Consider the following 22,655-nt stretch of genomic DNA (forward strand, 5'->3'; position numbering starts at 1 on the left):
CAACGCAGGTAGTATGTAATAAGTGGTTCAAATGAGTTCAAAAGAAAGAAAAATTACTTCTAGAGTGGATTATTTGAGATTTTATGGGTGAGACCACAGCTAAACCGGACCAGCAAGGACTGGATACTGTCAACAGATGGAGAAAATCAAAGATCATTCCAAAGGGCGTATAGTCTCACTCCTGACAGACAGTTCCTCCTCTAGTCTTTTTTGGACAGGCTTAGAGACTACTCATTCCCTAGATGAACACTGAAAGACTATATTTAAAGTTTTACAAAAGAAGCAAATGAAAACATAATAAATAATTGGCAAAAATTTACAGCAAGGTTTGTATTCATAATATAATATATAACGTTTAATAATAATGGATAATATTTAGTGAGTGCTTATTAGGCACCAGGAGTCTTGTATGAAGTGCTTCCCACAGATTATCTCATTTAAACATGCATAATTACTCCAATATCACAGAAGAGAAACTAGACCTAAAAAGAGCCATACAAAGCTTACTAAGAATCACGTGACTGTTAAGTGACCAAAGTAAGGGTCAGGTTTAGATTCATCTGACTTCAAAGCCAGCTCACAATGCTATGTGTACAACAATTGCAAACTAAGGAACACTGGCAGATTTGTATCCAATCCAAAAAATAAATTTTAATTGAGGCGTATTAAGTTTTCAAGTTACATAAAGACTTAAAGCATTCAATGCCACTTGAAAACTGAAATACACAAGTAGTCATCACAGAAGGTAACCAAAACACCCCTTTTCCCCTAACCCATAGCTGTCCCCAACCACTGTGTTTATATCACTCCCTTCAAAAGGAAGAACAGAAATCCTGACTCACTGCCAATCGTATTCTAGTTCCTTTATTGTTTTTTGTTTTGTTTTGCTTGTTTTTTAAACAGGCGTTTTTCATGTGCTCTTTCCTGGTGCTTTTCATTTCAGTTCCTCCTGGTTCTAAAAAGTATTTTTCTGTAAACCAATCCCAGGATTGGAAAATCTCTAATACTATTTGGTGATGGTGATGATGATGATGATGCTGGCCACTACAATGACAATGACAACTACACAAACAATCTAAAATAACTTCTCAATTCAATGAGTACTTAACACCTTAGCTGGCTTAGAAAGTATGATAAACATTGCTACCTAACAACCAAATCTTTAGAATGAGTAAGATAAGGAAGCTCATCAGGATATTTAAGCAATTTATTGTGTAACATTCATGCAAATACTTTGGTTTAGATTCAAATTCCTCATTTCAGCAGATATAAATACTCTCCTTATCTTTCCAAAAGGTTTATTCTAACACGCAAAAATGGTGCTCAGTTTGAATGTTATTCTGTTCCTAGCTTTGCATGTCCTGACTACAGTGAAAAGCTCAATTTTAAATTTGACTAACAACGGATATGATGGCATTGTCATTGCAATTAACCCCAGTGTACCAGAAGATGAAAAACTCATTCAAAACATAAAGGTAAGAGAGAAAATTTTATTATCCACTTATTTTTATTTCAATAAGTATTCTCAACTCATGTTGGCTAGGTACATACACACACACTCACACAGAGTTATAATTTCCCAAAATTGCTTTGACAATAGTCATCATTTATGTAGTATGTATCTAAACTGTCAAGATTAATGTTTGCTTAAAGTGTGATTTATCATATATTAATAGTATTAGTCATTCCTCTAATGAATTATTAAAAGGCTAAATTACTAATATTTTTTAAACTCATTAAGCTAATAGAAAGACTTTAGAGCTGGTGGAGAGTTATTTTCAAATTTTATCTTTATAAAATTACTTTTACAATGTTTAAATAACTAACCTACACTTAAGCCCTAGAGGTTTATTATCGTATACGTTTTTTCAGTTGTTCATACTTGTTCAACTCTGAAAAATTCAAAACGCTTATGTATCTGATCTTAAGGAAAATAATACATATTTCTGAAGTTGACTTACTTCCTAATTTTATTCAGGTTAGTCAGTATAATAAAAACACTTTATATATAGCACTTTAATATATACTGTCTTCTTTGATCCTCTCAATATCCCTATGAAGTAGTCAAGAACAGAGATTATTCCCTTGTTATATAAATGAGAGAAGATAAGTGATTTGTACAATCATACAATTAGTGACAAAACTGGGACTTAAAGCCATCGAGATCTATATACTTTTATTTTCATTACTGCTTGGTAAAACTTTGCCTTTTACGAACACATTCCACATGAGAAGATAACTCAAAATAAATCCTGCAAAAATTTTTTTCGATTAACAGTAAGTATAAAATCTACCAAACTTTAAACTCCCAAACCAATTATCAGCGCCTCTGTTGGATTAAATAAGCAACTTGCCAACAGGTCCCTGCCTTAATCCCCTTCAGATCTGACCCAGCACCTTCACTCCCCTCTCCAACCCATAAAGCTGAAAGCAGGTCTGGATAGGTAAGAAATGGAGAGTTGATTTTTGAGCATTTGAAAATGCGGAGTTTATAGATTAGAGTGATACAGTAAAATTCGACCTATTTTTCAGTTAGTCTTTGCCAAAATATTTGGGGTAAGGGAGCTTAGATTTGCTTCTTATTTGTATATATACACTTTTATGCTCATTTCATTGTGAAAGTGTTACCACAAGGTATTTTTAATTTTGTCAGAAAATGGTAACTGAAGCTTCAACTCACCTGTTTCACGCCACCAAAAGAAGAGTTTATTTCAGGAACGTAAGCATTTTAATTCCAATGACCTGGAAGTCAAAATCTGAGTACTTAATGCCAAAACAAGAATCATATGAACAGGTAGGACATTTTATGTAGTTCATAAACTGCTTCTTTCTTCCTGGGCTTTTTTAAAATTAATACTTACAATTTTTTAGTAATTATTAATCACTACTTTAGTAATTATATTAGTAATATTACTTGTCTCAATTTAGAGGAAAAATTCCCTGTTCTTATTGCTCTTGCGATCTGTTTTGGTTTGTTTGTTCTTCCACTTTTTAGGCAGATGTCATAGTTGCTAATCCTTACCTAAAATACGGAGATGATCCCTATACACTTCAATATGGACAATGTGGAGACAAAGGACAATATATACATTTTACTCCAAACTTCTTGTTGACTAATAATTTGCCTATCTATGGGTCCCGAGGTAGGGACATCTATTTTACACTTCTATGTTTATTTCTACTGGAAACAACTATAACACTGTGACTAATCGTATTTTTAAAGATTATTTAAAAAGAAAAATAGGTATTAATTAATACCTTTGTTTGGAAACATACTAGTTATGTTCAATCTAACTATATTTCTTTGTGTGTGTGTGTTTAATAATAAAATTAGTTATTTATTGATACTAATCCATTGCAACTTTTTTGGGGTATCAGAGGGGTGTCAACTTCTAGAGTTCCTTGACTCAATTAGATTAAGGATATGGGGCAAGGAGACTTAAAAATAAGGAATCTATATTAAAATATTGTAAATATAAATTTTTAAGTGGGCATATTCTCTCATAGGCAGAGTATTTGTCCATGAGTGGGCCCATCTCCGATGGGGAGTATTTGATGAGTATAATGTGGACCGGCCATTCTATATCTCCAGAAGGAACACTATTGAAGCAACAAGGTATCATTGTATTGAACAAATCTGTTTTCAAAACTTTCCACTTATGATTTTTTAATTTTCTATACTAGGCAAACAAAAATTATCTCAGTGGTTGAATGCTCATTCAGTTCATTTCAGTATCCAACCTGCCCCGCTATGTATGTGTCCAACTACTTCTGGGGATTCCTTCTTGGAATCAAGATCATTCAAAATTGCAAATCATTTCAGTATTCATGGAGATTGTACTAAAATATGTTATTGTCAAAGGAGAAAGGAAAAAGCTGTAGCCTAAACCTTAAGTATCTTAATTGGTGTTCAAGTTCCTACCCAATCTTTTATTGTGTTTGATTCATAATTTTTTAAGGTGAATCTATTTTATTGAAATCAACTAAACTACTAGAGTTTCATGTTAAATATATTTTACTTTTCATTTACTCTTAAACTTAAAGGAGGGGAAAAAGTACTTTTCATAAGGATAAGTGAGTAAATTGATATGGTGCTTTTTTGTTGGGTTTTTTTTTTTTTTTTTTTTTTGGTGAGGAAGATTCACCCTGAGCTAACATCCATTGCCAATCTCCCCATTATTTTTTGCTTGAGCAAGATTAATCCTGAGCTAACATCTGTGCCAATCTTCCTCTATTTTGTATGTGGGATGCCTCCACAGCATGGCTGATGAGTGGAGTAGATCTATGCCCAGGATCCAAATCTGTGAACCCAGACTGCCAAAGTGGAGCATGCAGAACTTTAACCACTTGGCTATGGGGCTGGCCGCCCTGATTTTTTAAGAAATATAATCTTGGTAGATTTAGACAGGCCCTATTTATAAATAGATAATATATTTCAATTAAAAATATCAAGCATATGGAGTATTTAAAGAGTATTAAAGAACAACAGAAATCAGAGTAATAGGGAAAGTCTTTGGGATAAAAAATATACTAGAGGACAGAACTGTGATAGAAAAAATGCCTCTCCCCACCTCCTTTGTGGGGTTTGCTTTATCTCTGCTAAGCTGCCTAGAGTCTCTCGCACAGACTGGGCTCTCAATTCAGGATACTCATTCCTCTTCCGTCCTCCCACGCAACTCCTCCCAGCACCACCTCCCTTATCCAGACAATGCTCGTTCATCCTTCAAGACTCAGTTCAAATGTTGCTTCCCTAAGTGTCTTTCCTCTCCCTCCATTTGGGGTTAGATATCTTTGAACGTGTTCTCAAAACAATATGCATGGACTTCTCTCACACTGAGCATCAATCGACTGTGAAATTTTATTTTCCCCACTAAGATCTCACACTTAAGATCCTTGAGGACTAATTTTTTTCTAATCCCCTAGCCTTGGGCCTGGCACAAAACCAAGTAAGTAAAAGCTAAAGAAAGAACGTATCAAGAAATAAATTTTTGATGAATTAACAAAAACGAATGAGCTCCTTATCAGTCATTCAAAGAGATATATTAGTAAAAACAAGCATCTAAAATAAAATTTATTGAGCTCCTGCACTGTGCCAGGTACTTTATTTAATCATCAGGCTTACTTTACAGGTAACCCTTTTGGAAGATATGACTCATTACCTCCTTTAGTCCTTGCAATACAAATAAATTTATTCAAGTGGATTAATGTTATGAAGTTTAATAGTAAATCAGAATGGGAGTAAATCCTGCAGATAAATAGAAACTCTTTAGAGTCTTTTACCCCATACCCTACCCTGCCTATTCCCTGCCAGGGACTTGACAATTATCTTACTTATCACAAAGACCAAAAGGTTTGAATGCACAAGCATTTCTATGCAGCTTTATTTTTATTTCTTCCTTCAGTCTAGCTCAGTGGTTTTCAAAATGTAAATTGCAAAATGCTATAAACATAGAACAATACATGGTTTTGTATGTATGGTATACACACATATGTGTATATATGTGTACATCTATATAGCAATATATGCGTGTGCATATATATGTGTACCATACATAGAAATTTAAGAGGATTTTAAGCATAGTGTTGACTCTCCCCTCCCCACTAAGAAGCAACTTCTCTGTATCTCTTAACTCACTTAATCTTCACAACATCCCTGTGAATTAGGAATTATCATCTTTAGTTCAAGGTCACAAGGATAATAGATTTATTGATCACATTAGTGAGCAATCAACGTTAATAAATATGAAATGACATCATTCCTCTTGTTGAAATCTATGGTAAATAGGGGTAGGACATTGTGCCTACTTCAGTCAAAACGGAATGTTTAGTACATGATCTATAGCAATTATCATTGAGGAAAATATTTTAGGATGTTAGTCTGTATTCATGATTTGTCTGGTCTTCATAAATAAATGTAATCTCATTCTTTTCATCATAGATGTTCAACTCATATTACTGGTATTAACGTGGTTTTCAAGGAATGCCAGGGAGGCAGCTGTTTAACAAGGCCATGTAGACGTGACTCACAGACAGGGCTGTATGAAGCAAAATGTACATTCATCCCAGAAAAATCCCAGAGCACAAGGGAATCCATAATGTTTATGCAAAGTCTCGATTCTGTAAGTACCTTCTTTTCCTAGTCTCACAAAGGAACCTTTTGGGAAAAATTAATTAGGGAAGCTAGATTTTCTACTATGAAATTATATATACCAATAGAAATGAGAGAAATTACTCAGACAATTAATTAACAGCTATTTTCTCCAGCCTATGTCAGGGTGTGTCCAGAAATCATTCCACCCTTTCGTATTAACCTGTGTCTTTTCTTCAGATGTAGAACTGTACCCTTCTCATTGGCGTGACGTAATTTCTTATAACATCCCTTCCCTCATTTGACTTCTGTGGACTTGTGTCTAGAACTACAACCTTGTTTTAATTCTCTCTTTTAAGTGTTAGTCAGACCACTTTTCCAAAGTAATCCATTCTGTAGCTTTGAAAAGTACTGACATTCTAGATTTCCCATTATCTTCCCGCTAAAGCACACCAAGCTATTGCAAAGTGATATTGTGAAAACATAAATGGCTCTATCTCTACAGAACAGACTTAAGGGAAAAAGTTCACAATCACTAATATCAACACAATAATTCAAGTTCCAAAGCTAATGTTTGACCTGAAACATCTGATTTAAATACATAAAGCTCAGTGGATAAGAACAGGTGCCTTCGAATCAGATAGACTTGATATCAAAACCCAGTCTGTCATTTTCAAGCTGCGTCACTATGAGAAAACTGCTGAATCTGAGATGTAGTTCTCTCATCTTTTAAGTGGGTATTATAATACTCACTTCACAATGTCATTGTTGTTAGATTTACAAGATCTAATGTAAAAAAGTATGGTCAGTGTTTAGCACAAAGAACAAAATAAACTTTAAATTTTTAGAATTTACAAAATATTTGGATAATAGTCAATTGTCTCTTTCCCTGGATAAGTCCAATCTTAACTAATACAAACATATTATAGCTACCTAATGAAAACTTCTAAACATGTAAAAAAGATTTTTAAATATGAAACATATGAAAGTTATCAAAAATAAATCAAAATAAAGTACTACCACTAAATAGTAAGACTAACTTATTTTTTAAAAGTAAATTTTCATATACCAAGTCAGTAGCAACAAATACTTCCATAGGTAGAGGTTTGTAAAAGCCTATTGTTTCCAATAAAATTTAAAATTGTTTTGGAGCCGAGGGCATTAATGATGGACTTGAGTAAAAATTTAAACGTGATATTTTCTTCTAAAACTCTTAAGTGAACCCAATTTGATATTTAAGTAGAAATTGTTTTCCAGCCTAATAAAGCTCCCTCCTGGGAATATTTGAAACATGAGTCAACAAAGTTCACTTCAACCTGCTGAATCTGGATCAGCAAAGGCTAGCCAAAGAATTCAGCATCCAAATAGATATCAGATCATGTGACACAAGAGGATAATTGGAATATGTACTGTCTGTTCCAAACTATAAATTCCAAAAGCATTTGACTCTCCAGAGACAACTGATGCTGCCTACCTGGGACATAAATAATAATGAAGAAGATCACGTAGCTGAAATACAGAGGGCAACTAATTATATAAGACATGGCTCGGAGATAAATATTGTACTTTAACCATATATCTTGTCCAGAATAACACTAACTTCTAATTATTATAATATAGATGAAATATAATGCATAGCATCTGTACCCAGGGCATAAGCTCAGACCCAGGAGAGATATGATCTTAAATACCGAATGTTCAATTCCATAATTTCTTTCCCTTAAATTTCACTATTCCTACTTCATGCCCAGCTCTGTGTTAGGAGCTGGAAATACAGAAATAATTAAAGATAATTGTTCTTGAGGAAATGTTTAGTGAGAGAGGTCGAGCTATAAGGAAAACATATGGAATACAAAATAGGAAGAGATATAAACCAAGTGCTACGAGAGTACAGCAAACATCTCCAACTGGAGGTCAGAAAATGGTTTCTAAAAAGACGAGTTTTGAGTTGGGATTTGAAAAAAACGAGTATAAATTTACCAAAGCAAGAAGGGGAAGGATATTCTAGGCAAAGAAATAGGTTTACAATAACAAAGAATGGAAAAATACAGGATGCCACACATGATTGTACGAGTTGAGCAGTCCTCAAAATAGCTGCATCATGGACCCTAAGATTTTAATATTTATTAGAACAATTTTCAGGTAGATAGCAGCAAAAGAACTTAAGAAACTTTTTAAGCACCTTTTTCTAATTTACTCAAAATTTCCTGTCCCTCTTTCCATTTGAGTTAGCTGAGACCTTTGTGAAAGTTTCTGGCATACTCTAAGGACAGGAAAAAGTTCAGTGTGGTACAAGCAAAGGACACACAGTGAGCAAGAAGCAGGAAACAAGACTGAAGCAAGAAACTGGGACCTACAAAGCTAAGGTGTTTGGATTTTATCTTATTAGCTTCAGACTGGCGATGTAATCAGCTTAATTCTTTCAGGAAGATAATCCTACTAATTGTGAGGGAAAAAATGGAGTGAGGGGCCGACCCAGTGGCACAGTGGTTAAGTTTGCACGTTCTACTTCAGTGGCCAGGGGTCCACTGGTTTGGATCCTGCGTGCGGATATGGTACAGCTCATCAAGCCATGCTGTGGCAGGCGTCCCACATAGAAAGTAGAGGAAGATGGGCACAGATGTTAGCTCAGGGCCAGTCTTCCTCAGCAAAAAGAGGAGGATTGGCAGCAGATGTTAGCTCAGGGCTGATCTTCCTCAAAAAACAAAAAAAAGCAAAGAAAAAATGAAGTGAGATCATAATGGATGCAGGGAGAAGAGATGGAAGGCCATAGCAATAGGCAGATAAGAGACCTGAAAGCCCTGATTAAGGCAGTGGCAGTGGTAGGGGAAAGAGAGACTAGATTTGATAGGCATTTCATATCAGCAAGACTTGATTATGAATCATCACTTTGATTGAAAACTGTATTTTTCTCCCATCCAATATAACCCCTCCTGGGAAATGCAAATCAGAACCATATCACAAGGAAATAAACTCTTAAAACTTAAATAAAAGATATTCAAATTTAATAATTTAATTGTAAATCTGAGTTTACATCTGGAGACTCTATTGGGAGGGGATTTTTTTAAAAAGGAAACGACATTTACAAAAGTATTTCTTATAAGCTAAGACTTACTGCAAGGTGAATTCTTTCCTGAACACTGCACTGGTTTATGGAAGCATTTTTCCAATACTAAGTTTTCAAACTTGGAAGATTTTCACAGGTTTCATAGTAATGAAATATCATTTGGCAGAATACTGGATACAACTCACCATTTGCAACTGAAAGAGAAGCAATCACATATCTTCATATTCTCTCTACATTTTCATTACTTTTTCAAGAATAGTATTTTATTTATGTCAGAGTTCACACAGCCAATAATAACCCAGGATGTTAAAATACCTGTTCTCAAGTTTTTCAACCAACTATAAAGAGATAGAAAATAGTTAAGCAATTAAAGAAGGCCATTTTCTTTATCCCACTTTTAGGGGTCAGTTAGAAATTACTGCAAAGCCTGTCCCTTTTCCACTAACCTTAATTCACAGCTTTATTTCCCCAAGAGTCTAGAAGGGAAAGTAAGAAGTGAACTCAAGCAGTTGTGCCAGTATCACACCACCCACCGCCTGCTATGATCTACCTGTACCTTAAAGAATCCCAAAAAACTTTCCAGTGCATATTGATGGTTTTACCTTGCTTCCTCTCAAGTTTGCAAAATGGATGGCAGAATGTTAGATTATAAATAACTTTTAATTGTTAGGAGATAAAATCTGTGAAGGATGTATATGCTAACCAAGCGCATATTTGGAAAAGAGGGTAATGCCACACTGGTTATCATGATATCATTTTCTAATTGATTTTTTTTCCAGGTGACTGAATTTTGTACAGCAAAAACACACAATACGGAAGCTCCAAACCTACAAAACAAAATGTGCAATTACAGAAGCACATGGGATGTAATCATGGACTCTGATGATTTTCAGAATGCATCTCCCATGCCAGGAACAAATCTACCACCTCATCCTACATTTTCATTGCTCAAGTCCAAACAGCGAGTAGTTTGTTTGGTACTTGATAAATCTGGAAGCATGGATTCAGTAAGACATTTACTTGTTAGCTCTCTTAAATTAAGTATTTAAGCTAATAGAAATATAATTTAATCTTAGGTTTAGTTCTACTTAGCTAATTAAAATATACACTTATTATTCTACTAAATTTTAGTATAATGATTTTATATGGACAATTACTAGAAGATAATATATTAAAACAAAGATAATTGTTATATTAAGATTATTGGATTATATGTAATGTTTATTCTCTAACTTTTATAGATAATGTTTATTCTTTCATTCAGTTAAAGAAAAAACTGAACAAAATATAACTGAACAAAAAGAAAACATGAAAATCATTCATAATTCCACCACTGAGCATATGTCATTTTAGTCTTTTTTCTGTTCATGTATTTGTTTTTCCTGCTCAAAAATGTGATTATATTTTATGTTTTATAATGTGATTTTTTTACTTACTATACCTTAAACACTCTCCAGGGAAAAAAATGATTCCATGACATAATTTTTAATGGCTGAATCATATATACATACCATAATTTAGTCAAATAACCTCCTGTTATTGGACCTTTTGGAGATTTTCAAGTTGTTATTATTAAAAATTATGTTGTTTTGAACATTTGTGTCTTCATTTTTAAGTTATTTCCTTAGCAGAAATTCCTGAATATAAAACTGTTAAATAAAAAGTTATCAATTTTTAGGGCTTTTCCAACTATAACATGACTAATTATTTTTAATTTTCTTTAATATTATTTCTTTATAATAAAATGAAAGACTTAAATTCTAAAATACAGTAATCAATTATTATCATGATCTGCGGCCTGTAGACAACTTCGTCTTCCACCAATTTGTCAGGACTTGAGGAGAATCAGGAATTGTTCAGAGATCTTTTTCTTACAGGACGACCGTCTCCTTCGAATGAATCAAGCAGCAGAATTATATTTGATTCAAATTATTGAAAAGGAATCTTTGGTTGGGATGGTCACATTTGACAGCTCTGCTGAAATCCAAAATAATCTAACAAAAATAACTGACGATAATGCTTACCAAAACATCATTGCAAAACTGCCTCAGTTTGCTGGTGGTGGAACTTCAATTTGTAATGGACTCAAAGCAGGATTCCAGGTACAATAAAAATGTTTTTCTAAGTATCATTTGCCATTTACCATTACTTTTAATTTTGTCCAACTATCTTTGAACAAGGGTCATGAGCTCACAGGTCCCTCATTTAAATAATATTTTTTAAAAAAAGACTCTCCTACTGTCTTGTTTACAGCTGGAGGCTCTCTGAGTGTGGTTATTCCACCAACATATTCCTGAGGGACTGAGCTGCATGGGGAGTAGTCAACCAAGGGAAGAAAACTCCAGTGTGCACATAACCATCAAGATTTCATTGAGGAGCTCCCCATTCCTTCATCTCTCCCACAGTCTGAATTTCTGTGAGCAGAAAATAATGCTGTTAAGGAGACTGTGGAAGAGGGAAATTAGTAATATTTCTATTATGAGTAAAAAAAAAAAAAATTAGTTCATCCAGTTAAATTAACATTTAAAAATCACAAAGACAGAGGTAGTTCCTCAAGCAGTATAGCCCCAAACCCAAGACACATAGGTGGAAGTTTAATGAAATAAAAATTCTGAAATCAAAACTTGAGAGCAACTTTTGAGCGCTATATTAAACTCCCTCTGGTACTCATTTGAATTTCTTTCAACCTGAGATAGCCTCTATTTAAGCCTATTTATTGTCATTCTTTAAGTCACAAAAATAAAAAACTGCTTTCGGTCACTGATCCTCTAATTGTCTCAGCTAGAAAGTGAAGCCTGCTACTCTTATCCAGGCCTCCAATTAATACCATCTCTTAGCTTTCCTTGTGCTGTCTATTTGTTGTAAAGCCTATTGGTTTAAGAAGGTGTGCAGGCTCTGAATTCAGACAAACCTGGGATTCTAGCTCTATTATTTATTAGCTAAATAACTTTGGATAAGTTACTCAACTCAGAAAGTCTGTTTCCTCAACCAAGTAAATGTGGAAAATAATAGCACCTATCACATTTAATTGTGAGAATTATATAAGTATGTGCTCAAGAAAGGATTGTTATTACTATAATAATTCTTATTATACATGTCTATTCACTTCTAAAATATGACAGTACCAAACATTGGGAATACATCATAATGTTTGCACATATTGGTTCATACATGTTTTTCTTAATATAATTTGATATATATCTTATGATATTTTGACCATAGAATCTATTGCTAAATAGATTATGTTAAAGCACATTCAAAGCTATAATTACTCTTAATTACTCATGTAATGAAACCATATAATATGTAAGCATTTTATTTACATAATCATAACAATAATAGCTAAAATATATTGAGTATATACTACACTATTGCCTATATTAAATGCTTTATACGCATAATCTTATTTTATCCCTACCATTACTTTTTTAGTCAGGTACTACTATTGTTCCTATTTTGCACATAAAGAAACTGAGGTTCAGAGTAATTAAATATCTTTCTTAAGAATATAGAGTCAGTAATTGGCAAACCTAGGATTCAAAACCTGGTCTTTCTTACTCCTAAGACCAAAAAGTTAATCACTACGTTGAGCTATTTATAGAACTCTATTATATATGACAGAGAGAGAGAGAAGAAAAAAAGACAGGGAGACTAAACACTAGCCATGATATTTATCAAATGGCAGAGCTGGAATTGATCTCAATTTGTCTGACTAAAGATCTCAGCCAATACTCCTGGTAAAAGTCAGGAAAAGACAAAAAAAATTGGAATACTCAATAAATTTATGAACTTCCTTCTTCATGGCAGGTCAAAGTTTTATCCAGGAAATCCTGAGATTCTCCAATGATCAACTAAAATGCATAAAAAGACACATACTACATCATTTGACCTTGCACATTTGCCATTAGTCATGACTTTGCAAACGCTGTCCGGTCCGCAGCCTTCCAAAACTGCCTGGGTCCTTTGACTCCACCTCAAGTATCTCCTGGAATCATAATAGCTAACATTCACTGAGCACTTTCTACGTGTTAGGCATTGTTCTATGTGTTTTATTCTTCTTCTCTTGGATAGCTTCAGTATATGTGAAAAAGTTAGAAGCACTGTTGACACTCTATCTTTGGCAACCTACAAGAACATTGTACATTATACTCATTTCCATGCCAAAAGTTTCCTTTTGCCTACTCTGATACATAAGCCTGAAGACTTCTTCAAGACTAATGAACAGGTTTATTCTTAGTTTAAATTTTAGATATTATATTCTGTAATTAATAATCTGCTTTTTCACTATCAGGCAATTGTCTACAGTAACCAGAGTACTTCTGGTTCTGAAATCATATTACTGACAGATGGGGAAGATAATCAAATAAGCTCATGCTTTGAGGAGGCAAAAGCAAGTGGTGCGATCATCCATACCATTGCTCTAGGCCCTTCTGCTGCCAAAGAACTGGAGACTCTGTCAAATATGACAGGTAACCCTTTGGAATGTAGTTTGAATAGAAATTACCAAAAATATCTCTCCCATCTCATGGGCTCTTTCCCCTTAAACTATAAAACTGCTCAAAAATTTCCTGTCCTAAAAATTAATCTTTGCCCCATCCATGTCCTTATCTTTCAAGTTAATATCTTTCCTCTATGGTCCCCCACCACCTCTCTCCATTTCTACGCATACTATCTTCTTCTGTTAGTCAATATTTGCTGTCTTCATGCATTTCTCACCACTCTCTACTACCAAATTGAACCTTCTTTCTCCATGGTTACTAATGACTTACTCAACTGCAATTGTGAAATTATTGATTAGTATCTGTTCTGCTCAATCCTACATAGAGATCTAAATAGCCCTATTTCATAGAGGAAGAAATGGAAACCTAGAGAGTACAAATGATTTGCCCAAGGCTGGAGTTAGAGTGCTGATTACCAATTCTTGCCCTCTGCAATCCGTTCTTTTCCAACTCTTCACACCTAAGTAATCTCTCTCTTCACTAATTCCTATATTATTTACTTTCCACACTTAATTTTTATTTTATTCTAAACTGCCATTCTCTAATTGTTTTGGTATAGCTTAGATACAACTAGAAAATAAGTAGTTGGTTCAAAAAAATTGTCTTAAATTTTATTTTTATAACATTATTTAGTGATTAGATCAGCTTTACTAATGTGGGAGGCACATACATCTAATGACTGATATAAAAACAATAATATTTGTCCAGTTCTTTACATTTTCTTCATTCTAACTTATTTTGAGCAAAGTTTTAATTTTTATAGGATTACACCTGGGACACTGTTATACTAAAAGCTCCTAAGCTTCTGGAAAATTCATATTTTGTTAGTTTAAAAAGAAATTTAAAAATATGTTTTAAAGTACATACATTGATAAAGTACAATAACAAATATGATTTTCCTGTTTTAAATTAGTACTATAAAAGTAAATAAACATCCATTTTAGGAGGACTTCGTTTTTCTGCCAATAAAGACATAAACGGCCTTATTGATGCTTTCAGTAGAATTTCATCTAGAAGTGGCAGCATCACTCAACAGGCTATTCAGGTCAGTGTCTCAGAAAAATTCTTTGCCTTTTCACATTTGTAATAAATTTCTATTATCCTGAATAGTAACTTTATTCCCTAATAAATAACACTTTTGCCTGAAAATATTTCAAGTGTGCAGAAGAAAAACATCCCCACTGACTTTGCTTTTCTGTGACACGTATAGCCACCTTTTCTTCTCATTCCTCTAGCCCTTATATTAAGTACTTTGTATTTGCAAAATTCTTCAAAATAATTCTTATTTTAATCGAAATCTTAAAAATAAATTTATAATTACTCTGAACAGACTAAACTTTGAAATTTTATTAACTAAACTAACAAATTGGTTTCATGTGTTTATTGTTTTTATTTGTATAACAGTTGGAAAGTAAAGCCTTTAATATTAGCAGGAGGAAATGGGTAAATGGTACAGTGCCTGTGGATAGTACAATTGGAAACGACACTTTCTTTGTTGTCACATGGACAATACAAAAGCCAGAAATTCTTCTCCAAGATCCAAAAGGAAAGAAATATAGAACCTCAGATTTCAAAGAAGATAAACTAAATATTCGGTCTGCCCGTCTTCAAATACCAGGTATTGCAGAGGTAAGAATATTTTTTATTTTCTCCATGCTTTATCAATCAATTTTGAGAAAAAAAAATGAAGATAACATCTTATACACTGTGAATATTAAAACAGTGACAGATCATCTGTCATAAAAAACAAGCCAAATAGAATTAGCGATTCATATCCACTTACTATTTACCAGCTTACAAAATTGCATATTAAAAATCATTAGTATTACTTTGCTTAAATTTCTAAATAATTTTATATTTCAAATAGGAGTAGGAAAATATTACAAAAGCTCTCAAACAGACATTTCTTATTTTCAGACAGGTACTTGGACTTACAGCCTACTAAATAATGCCAACTCTCAAATGCTAACGGTGACAATGACTACTCGAGCAAGAAGTCCTACCACACTCCCAGTAATTGCAACTGCTCACATGAGTCAAAATACAGCACATTACCCTAGCCCAATGATTGTTTATGCACGAGTCAGTCAAGGGTTTTTGCCTGTTCTGGGAGTCAATGTAACAGCCATTATAGAAAACGAAGATGGACATCAAGTAATATTGGAGCTCTGGGACAATGGTGCAGGTAATAAGAATCTGCATCAACTTCCACTGAATTTAAAATCCTACTAAAGCCACATGACTTAGAAGTCAATATTTCCTGTATATACTAATGAATCATATTCTTAAATGAACTGTTTAATTTTAATGTTTTTAAAACTTTTTACTCAGTTATCTTGACGTGAGGCATAGACATGCACACATTTATTTTCTTTAAATTTTATGAACAATTTTACTTTTCCCAGGAAACTTAGGAACACAATTTTTCTCTATTTTCATTAGTGTCAGTGTTTTGCATACACTTTCTCCAGTTTAGTTATATTCTCCTTATTTTGTTAAGATTCCTTTATGAAATAATAGTAACTAATATTAATTGAATGTTTATCATGAATTAAACTTTTCCAAAGTCAAGAGTTAGCAAGTGGTCAAGCCAGGCTTTGAATCCTAGCAGTCTGATTCCAGGGTTCATGTACTTAAAGCACTGTGCTATACTATCTCCCAAAATGGTTGCCATCACTAGTGCTCATAAACAGTTGGGATTGTGATTTTTATTCTGTTGGATGGCTAATTATTACATTTCAATATCAAGGTGCTGATACTGTCAAGAACGACGGCATCTACTCGAGATATTTTACAGATTACCATGGAAATGGTAGATACAGTTTAAAAGTATTTGCCCAGGCAAGGAAAAGCACAGCTAGACTAAGTTCAAGACAACAACAGAATAAAGCTCTATATATACCAGGCTATGTTGAAAATGGTAAGTGATGTTAAAATAGAAATGCATCATTTGTTTACGTAAATTACATGTGGCAAGCATTGAAAATATAATGTACTATGGAAAACCTAAGTATATAATTATATAATCATCTGTATGTTAGAAACATTTATATTAACGGAGCCTGCATAGGACTGTGCTTCCACATGTTTTGTTTATATCCCCCTCAGTTCATTTCATTTACATTGAAAAAAAATTACCTCCTATGTGGCAAGCATTGCGCTAGAGGCTGGAGCTACAAAGATAAATAAGACATCATCCCTGTCCTCAAAGAATTTACAGTCAAGTAGTAAAGACAGATAGCTTAAAAAACAGTTCTAATATTGCATAATGCCTCCTCATCAATTTTAAAATGACACTAATAAAACAAGCTTTTTTTCACTAAAAGCTTTTGCTTTTTCAACATTTGCTATCAATCAGCGTTAACCCTCCACAGCTGCAAGATGAGATTACAAGATAAAGAACAGACATTGCAATATGAAAAGTTACAAAATTACTTTTTTTGGTAGGTAAAATTATACTGAACCCACCCAGACCTGAAATCAAAGATAACACGGCAGAAGCTGAAGTAGAAGACTTCAGCAGACTAACCTCTGGAGGGTCGTTTACTGTAACAGGAGCCCCGATGCCTGGAAATCAGAATCATGTGTTCCCACCAGGTAAAATTACAGACCTCCAGGCTAAGTTTAAAGAAGATCATATTCAACTTTCATGGACTGCCCCTGGCAATGTCCTTGATAAAGGAAAAGGTAAGTTCGACATTAGGTTTTAAAATATGCTAAAAGAAATTCCATTGGCTTTCACATGCTAGTAATTTTCTAATGTCCTATTTATAAATAACACGAACGGAGTGTCTACTGTGGGCCATTAGTAACCTGTTTTTGGATATGAAAACTGAAGTTCCAAGAGATAATGAACTGGCCCAAATTAATTCTATACTTAATAACTTCGACGTCTAACCCATTCTTGTCAGACTCTATTGTGCCAAACCGCCTCTCACAATATGAATCATCTTAGAATCACTTTGAGAATACAGTTAACAGTTTTCTGTTGCATTCTTTTCTCTCTAACAGGGAAAAGTTTTTCTAAGTATTTCTGTACCTGCACAATTTCATTCATTCCTTAACCTTTTGTTGAATTTTCTAACACTATTAGGTTCCTAAGAAATAATCTCTACTCTTAACAGTCAGTTAAGTGCAGAAGATACTTTCTGCAAATAAACAGATAAGTTTACCGAATGTGGTAAGAGATATGCTGTTGTAAGCACTGAATGATATGGAAGGCCACAGACTCCTGGTTGAGGGTTAAGATCACAAGGTATATCTTAAAAGGCTTCCCAGGGAAGACTATCCCTTTCCTAAGTCTTGAAGAATGAGAGAAGTTAGCCAAGTTAAGTGAAGGTATCCCACAGAGATAGAGATCACATGCAGAAAAACTCACTAGTCAGAAACCTTTGGCCATTGAGTTTGAATCAAGTTCAAGGCCAAAATATCTCATTTATTCAAAGTTCCTTATAATAAACTGCCCTCATTCCAGAAAGTTTAAATCATTTCATCTTTGCTTTAAATTTAACTGAACTCAGTTAGTATTTATTGAATGCTTACCATATTCCAGTATTGTGCCAGGCTAGTAGATTCTTACAAGATAAAGCCAATCTTGCTATTTTCCCTCAAAGGTGGGAAAATGAAAGCAATATGCAATATCAATATACACAGTATCTCAGGGGTTGTCAGTGCTAAAAAGCCACATGTTCAGTACAATAAACATCTCATTGTATACTCTCAAAAGAAAAGATGTTTTTAAATCTTTCATTTCATTTTCTATACAGCATTTTTCAAAGCTATATTTCTTTTTATCATTACTATGAAAGAAAAAAAATCATTCTAAAGCCAAAGAAACTGCCAGAATATTTTCCTATTCTAAGAGCTCTTCTAGACTTCAATGCTGAAAACTCTTATATGACACCTTCTGAAATATGCTATTTTCCCACACTATGACCCTTAAAGGTATGGCAGAATAAAACAAACAAACAAAAACCAATACTTTCACTGAAAAAGCCACAAATGAAATTACCTGATCAAATGTTTAGTTCTAAACTCAATTCAGCCAAGACCAAGCCTTAAGTTCAAGAATGGCTTCATAGTAAATGTCCCTCATGCTGATTATAGGAACAAAAAGAAGGAAGAATGCATTACATGTGGACACTGGGAGAGAAAGAACTTCGCTGTGCTTAACCACAAATGCCTAAAATAGGTGGGATCTAATCTCCCTCTTTTCTTGTGACAAATAGGAAGAGGTTGTAGTTGCTATCAAATCTTACCCTCACACATTGCAAAAGAAAGTAGCAGCAGTATCTCAAAGAATAATACCTATATAATCTCAAATGAAGTACTTAAACTCTCTGGGATTCAATTTCCATACCTGTCAAATATGCAAATTAGACTAGTTGACCTAGAATTACTAAAACAAGTAGATGTAATTCTAATATTTTATGATTCTCTAATTCCACCATTTTGGGCAACAACTTAAAAACTATATTATTGGCCAACAAGTAATTAAGGAGGTCAAATACATGCCCAACAGAGTTCCAGGTACTCTAGTTGATACAAAAGGAATATGAAACATAGTCTTTGCTCTCAAGAATAATAGGATCTAATTGAGAAGATAAATTGAACCTCCATAAAACAATCTGGAAAACTCTATTCCATGCAATAAGAATTCATAGAAGAGGGGCCGGCCCAGTGGCGCAGCAGTTAAGCTCGCACTTTTCGCTTCAGCAGCCCGGGGTTTGCCAGTTTGGATGCTGAGTGCAGACATGGCACTGCTTGGCAAGCCATGCTGTGGTAGGCATCCCACATAGAAAGTAGAGGAAGATGGGCACGGATGTTAGCTCAGGGCCAGTCGTCCTCAGCAAAAAGAGGAGGATTGGCAGCAGTTAGCTCAGGGCTGATCTTCCTTAAAAAAAAAAAAAAAAAGGAATTCATAGAAGAAAGTCACTGTGGTGGATGAAATACGTGAACAAGACTCCTGAAGAAGGTGGGCCTCTTGTTGGGGCTTGAAGAATGGGGACAATTTGCATAGATAGGAAGAGGGACGCACATTCCAGGGAGTCATGACAGGGAGAGAAGGAACTGAATAACACGATTAAGGTCAAGAAAGCAAAATTTCACAATGGAATATTTGAATTAAAATAAGGGATGGATGGATGGATAGATAGATAGACAGGTAGACCCACCTAACTGGAACACAGGGTGTGTGTGAAAAGTAGTAGAATGGATTGATAAGGCCTATCTATTGAAAAACTAGAATGTTAAGACAGAAGGCATGAATCTTTTAAAAATCCCTAAATCAAAGTTATTCACCACAGACTTAAAACATTTCAACATTTCATGAAAAAATAAAGTCTTGGGGCCAACCCAGAGGCATAGTGGTTAAGTTTGCACACTCCACTTTGGCAGCCTGGGGTTCACGGGTTCAGATCCCAGGCGTGGACCTACACACTGCTCAGCAAGCCATGCTGTGGCAGCATCCCACATACAAAGTAGAGGAAGCCTGGCACAGGTGTTAGCTGAGGGACAATCTTCCTCAAGCAAAAAGAGGAAGATTGGCAACAGATGTTAGCTTAGGGCCAATCTTCCTAACCAAAAAAAATAAAAATAAAATCTTCACTTCAGAAAGAGACTTTTGATGTTTTACTGTTCATGGCATTTCAGAATGTGAGAATATATTTTTATATTGATGGCTCTGAGAGATTTCTAAAAGCATTTTGGAATGAAACATTTATGTCAGCATCTTCCTTTCCGTTCTTGATAAAATAACAGTTATAATAGCTAATATTTCAAAAATTTATTAAGTCTCAGACATTGTGCTGAACAGTTTTCATGCATTAGCATATATCATTCTCACCATTAGAATAGTAGGCATTCAATAAATATTTGTTGACTGAATTGAATGACAATCTCTATTTTACAGATGAGAAAGCTGAAGGTAAAAAAGGTTAAATAAATTTTTATTACACAGCTAGAAAGTAATATAATTAAGGTGCTAATCAGCCTGCCTAGCTCCTAAGCATGTCTTAGTTACACACTCCAGTCTCTCTGCCTCCTTTTGTTCTGTATCCTTATCCCTGTCTCCCACTCTATATATCTGCTCTCTTACTCCCCCATCCTGTATTATCCCCTCTCTCAACTTAATGAGAAATAATACAGGTGTGGGGTACTGAATGTCTTTACTACTAGAACGTTATTATGTTCCTTGTTCTAAATTAAAGTGGATTCAGCTCTTTATGTTTCTATTTCTAAAAAGAAATCTAGATTCCACTTTTTTAGTACTATATGATTTGGAATTGAATTTTTTGTGATTAGATAACTAGATTAAAAAATTGTTTACATATTTCTTCTTAAAATAAAGAAGATGAGATAACCAGACAAAGACTATACCTGGGATTTCCATAACCAAAACCTAGTCTGCCTTTCCGATAGGCCCCTAAATGCAAGGCAGTGTGGTGGCAACAAGGCATCCTAGTGATTTTAATACACATGAAGTACCTACTTGTTTTCCAGCCAACAGCTACATTATAAGAATAAGCAAGTGTTTCCTGGATCTCCAAGAAGATTTTGACAATGCTACTTTAGTGAATACTTCTAGTCTGATACCTAAGGAAGCTGGCTCAATTGAAAATTTTGAATTTAAACCAGAACCTTTTACAACAGAAAATGGCACCAAATTCTATGTTGCAATTCAAGCCATCAATGAAGCCAATCTCACCTCAGAGGTTTCTAACATTGCACAAGCATCTAAGTTTATCCCTCCACAAGAACCCAGCGCCCCTGGTCTGGGTACCAAGATTTCTGCAATCAGTTTGGTAATTTTTGGATTAGCTGTGATTTTATCTATCCTTTAAACTAGGAATTGTACTAGAACTAAAACTCAATGTTATGAGTATTTGGTAAACATTTATTTAGAATTTAATTTGCTATACTTGTCTATTATAAAACTCTTTGTAATATAAAACTGAATGTACAAAAGGAGTAAATTTCCTAATTCCTTGAGTTCATTAATGCTAATTAGATGCTAAATGTAAATAAAAATGAGTACAACATTTCCTATCTTTGAAAAACCCATTTATTAACTCAGTATAAAAAGAAGATGCATATTTGTACTTGTAGGCTTTTTAAGAAATTTTTGGAGTGTGCTACAAATTCACTTGGTATATTAACAAAATCAAAATTTATCCAAGCCATTTGAAAAATATTTACATATCCACGATAGACAATTCTATGGTAGAATTATTTAAGTTTTATTCTTGATTATGAATGAATACTTCATGTTTACATAAACTGTAATCAAAAAGGACAATAAAGATAATTTTCCAATGAGAAATGGTCTAAGGCAGTAAAGAGGTCAAGTTTTTTTTTATCATTGATTAAAAGTGGTATATGAAAGTTTTGACTCTAGGCATGAAATGACTGTTAGATAAAAAGAGAGTTTTATATGTGAATTGTGGAGCAGTCATATTTTGAGACAATTACTAGATCCTGAGTATCACCAAGATGCTCCATCAGGGCAGGGATTTTTTTTGTTTTCACTGCTATATCCTCAACATCTAGAATAGTACTTGACATTTGGTAAATACTCAATAAATATCTGTTAAACAAATTAATGAATATTTTCATACTATCAAAGAAATTCAAATTTGACCCATTACATCAAAAAATATCCACAAAATATGATGTGCACATGATAATGTGAGGACTCAACATAATGAAAACTAACCACTTAGTAACAGTGATCAGAATCAACACATAGTGTTTCAGCAAATTAACTGCATCACGTCAATAGAATTTATAAACCATCAAATAAAATGTAAATTAAGCTATTAATATAGCAATACTGTGCTTTTTTTCTGAGAGATGGAGAGTGACAGGTATACTGGAGGAAAATTCTTTGTTTACAGGCAGGAAGATTTCAAAAAGTCTTTGAGTGTCTGAAAGGAGGAAGTTGTATTATATATCTGGAAAAGTTGGGGGGGGAGGAATCATAACACATTAGCAAACCAAATCC

The 22,655-nt window shown here is 34.0% G+C and overlaps 1 protein-coding gene across 1 annotated transcript; it reads left to right on the plus strand.

Annotated features, from left to right (window-relative positions):
- The first annotated feature begins 1,286 nt into the window (after window positions 1–1,286).
- LOC106822390 (calcium-activated chloride channel regulator 1-like) lies at window positions 1,287–21,974 on the plus strand. The gene is made up of 14 exons (XM_014827570.3): window positions 1,287–1,475; window positions 2,654–2,794; window positions 2,996–3,143; window positions 3,508–3,616; window positions 5,939–6,119; window positions 9,935–10,162; window positions 11,033–11,257; window positions 13,447–13,624; window positions 14,599–14,699; window positions 15,059–15,283; window positions 15,572–15,839; window positions 16,404–16,574; window positions 17,102–17,341; window positions 21,155–21,974. The coding sequence occupies exons 1-14, from the start codon at window positions 1,317–1,319 to the stop codon at window positions 21,493–21,495; spliced, it is 2,715 nt and encodes a 904-aa protein (XP_014683056.3). The 5' UTR covers window positions 1,287–1,316; the 3' UTR covers window positions 21,496–21,974.
- Window positions 21,975–22,655: the final 681 nt, after the last annotated feature.

The sequence above is a fragment of the Equus asinus genome, chromosome 16 (assembly GCF_041296235.1).
Source record: "Equus asinus isolate D_3611 breed Donkey chromosome 16, EquAss-T2T_v2, whole genome shotgun sequence".
NCBI classification, from domain to species: domain Eukaryota; kingdom Metazoa; phylum Chordata; class Mammalia; order Perissodactyla; family Equidae; genus Equus; species Equus asinus.

Coding starts and splice junctions, on each gene's coding strand:
- LOC106822390 (XM_014827570.3), top strand. CDS start 1,317: ATGGTGCTCAGTTTGAATGTTATTCTGTTCCTAGCTTTGCATGTCCTG. Junction 2,795..2,995: donor AACAAGAATCATATGAACAG/GTAGGACATTTT, acceptor TCCACTTTTTAG/GCAGATGTCATAGTTGCTAA. Junction 14,700..15,058: donor TCACTCAACAGGCTATTCAG/GTCAGTGTCTCA, acceptor TTTGTATAACAG/TTGGAAAGTAAAGCCTTTAA.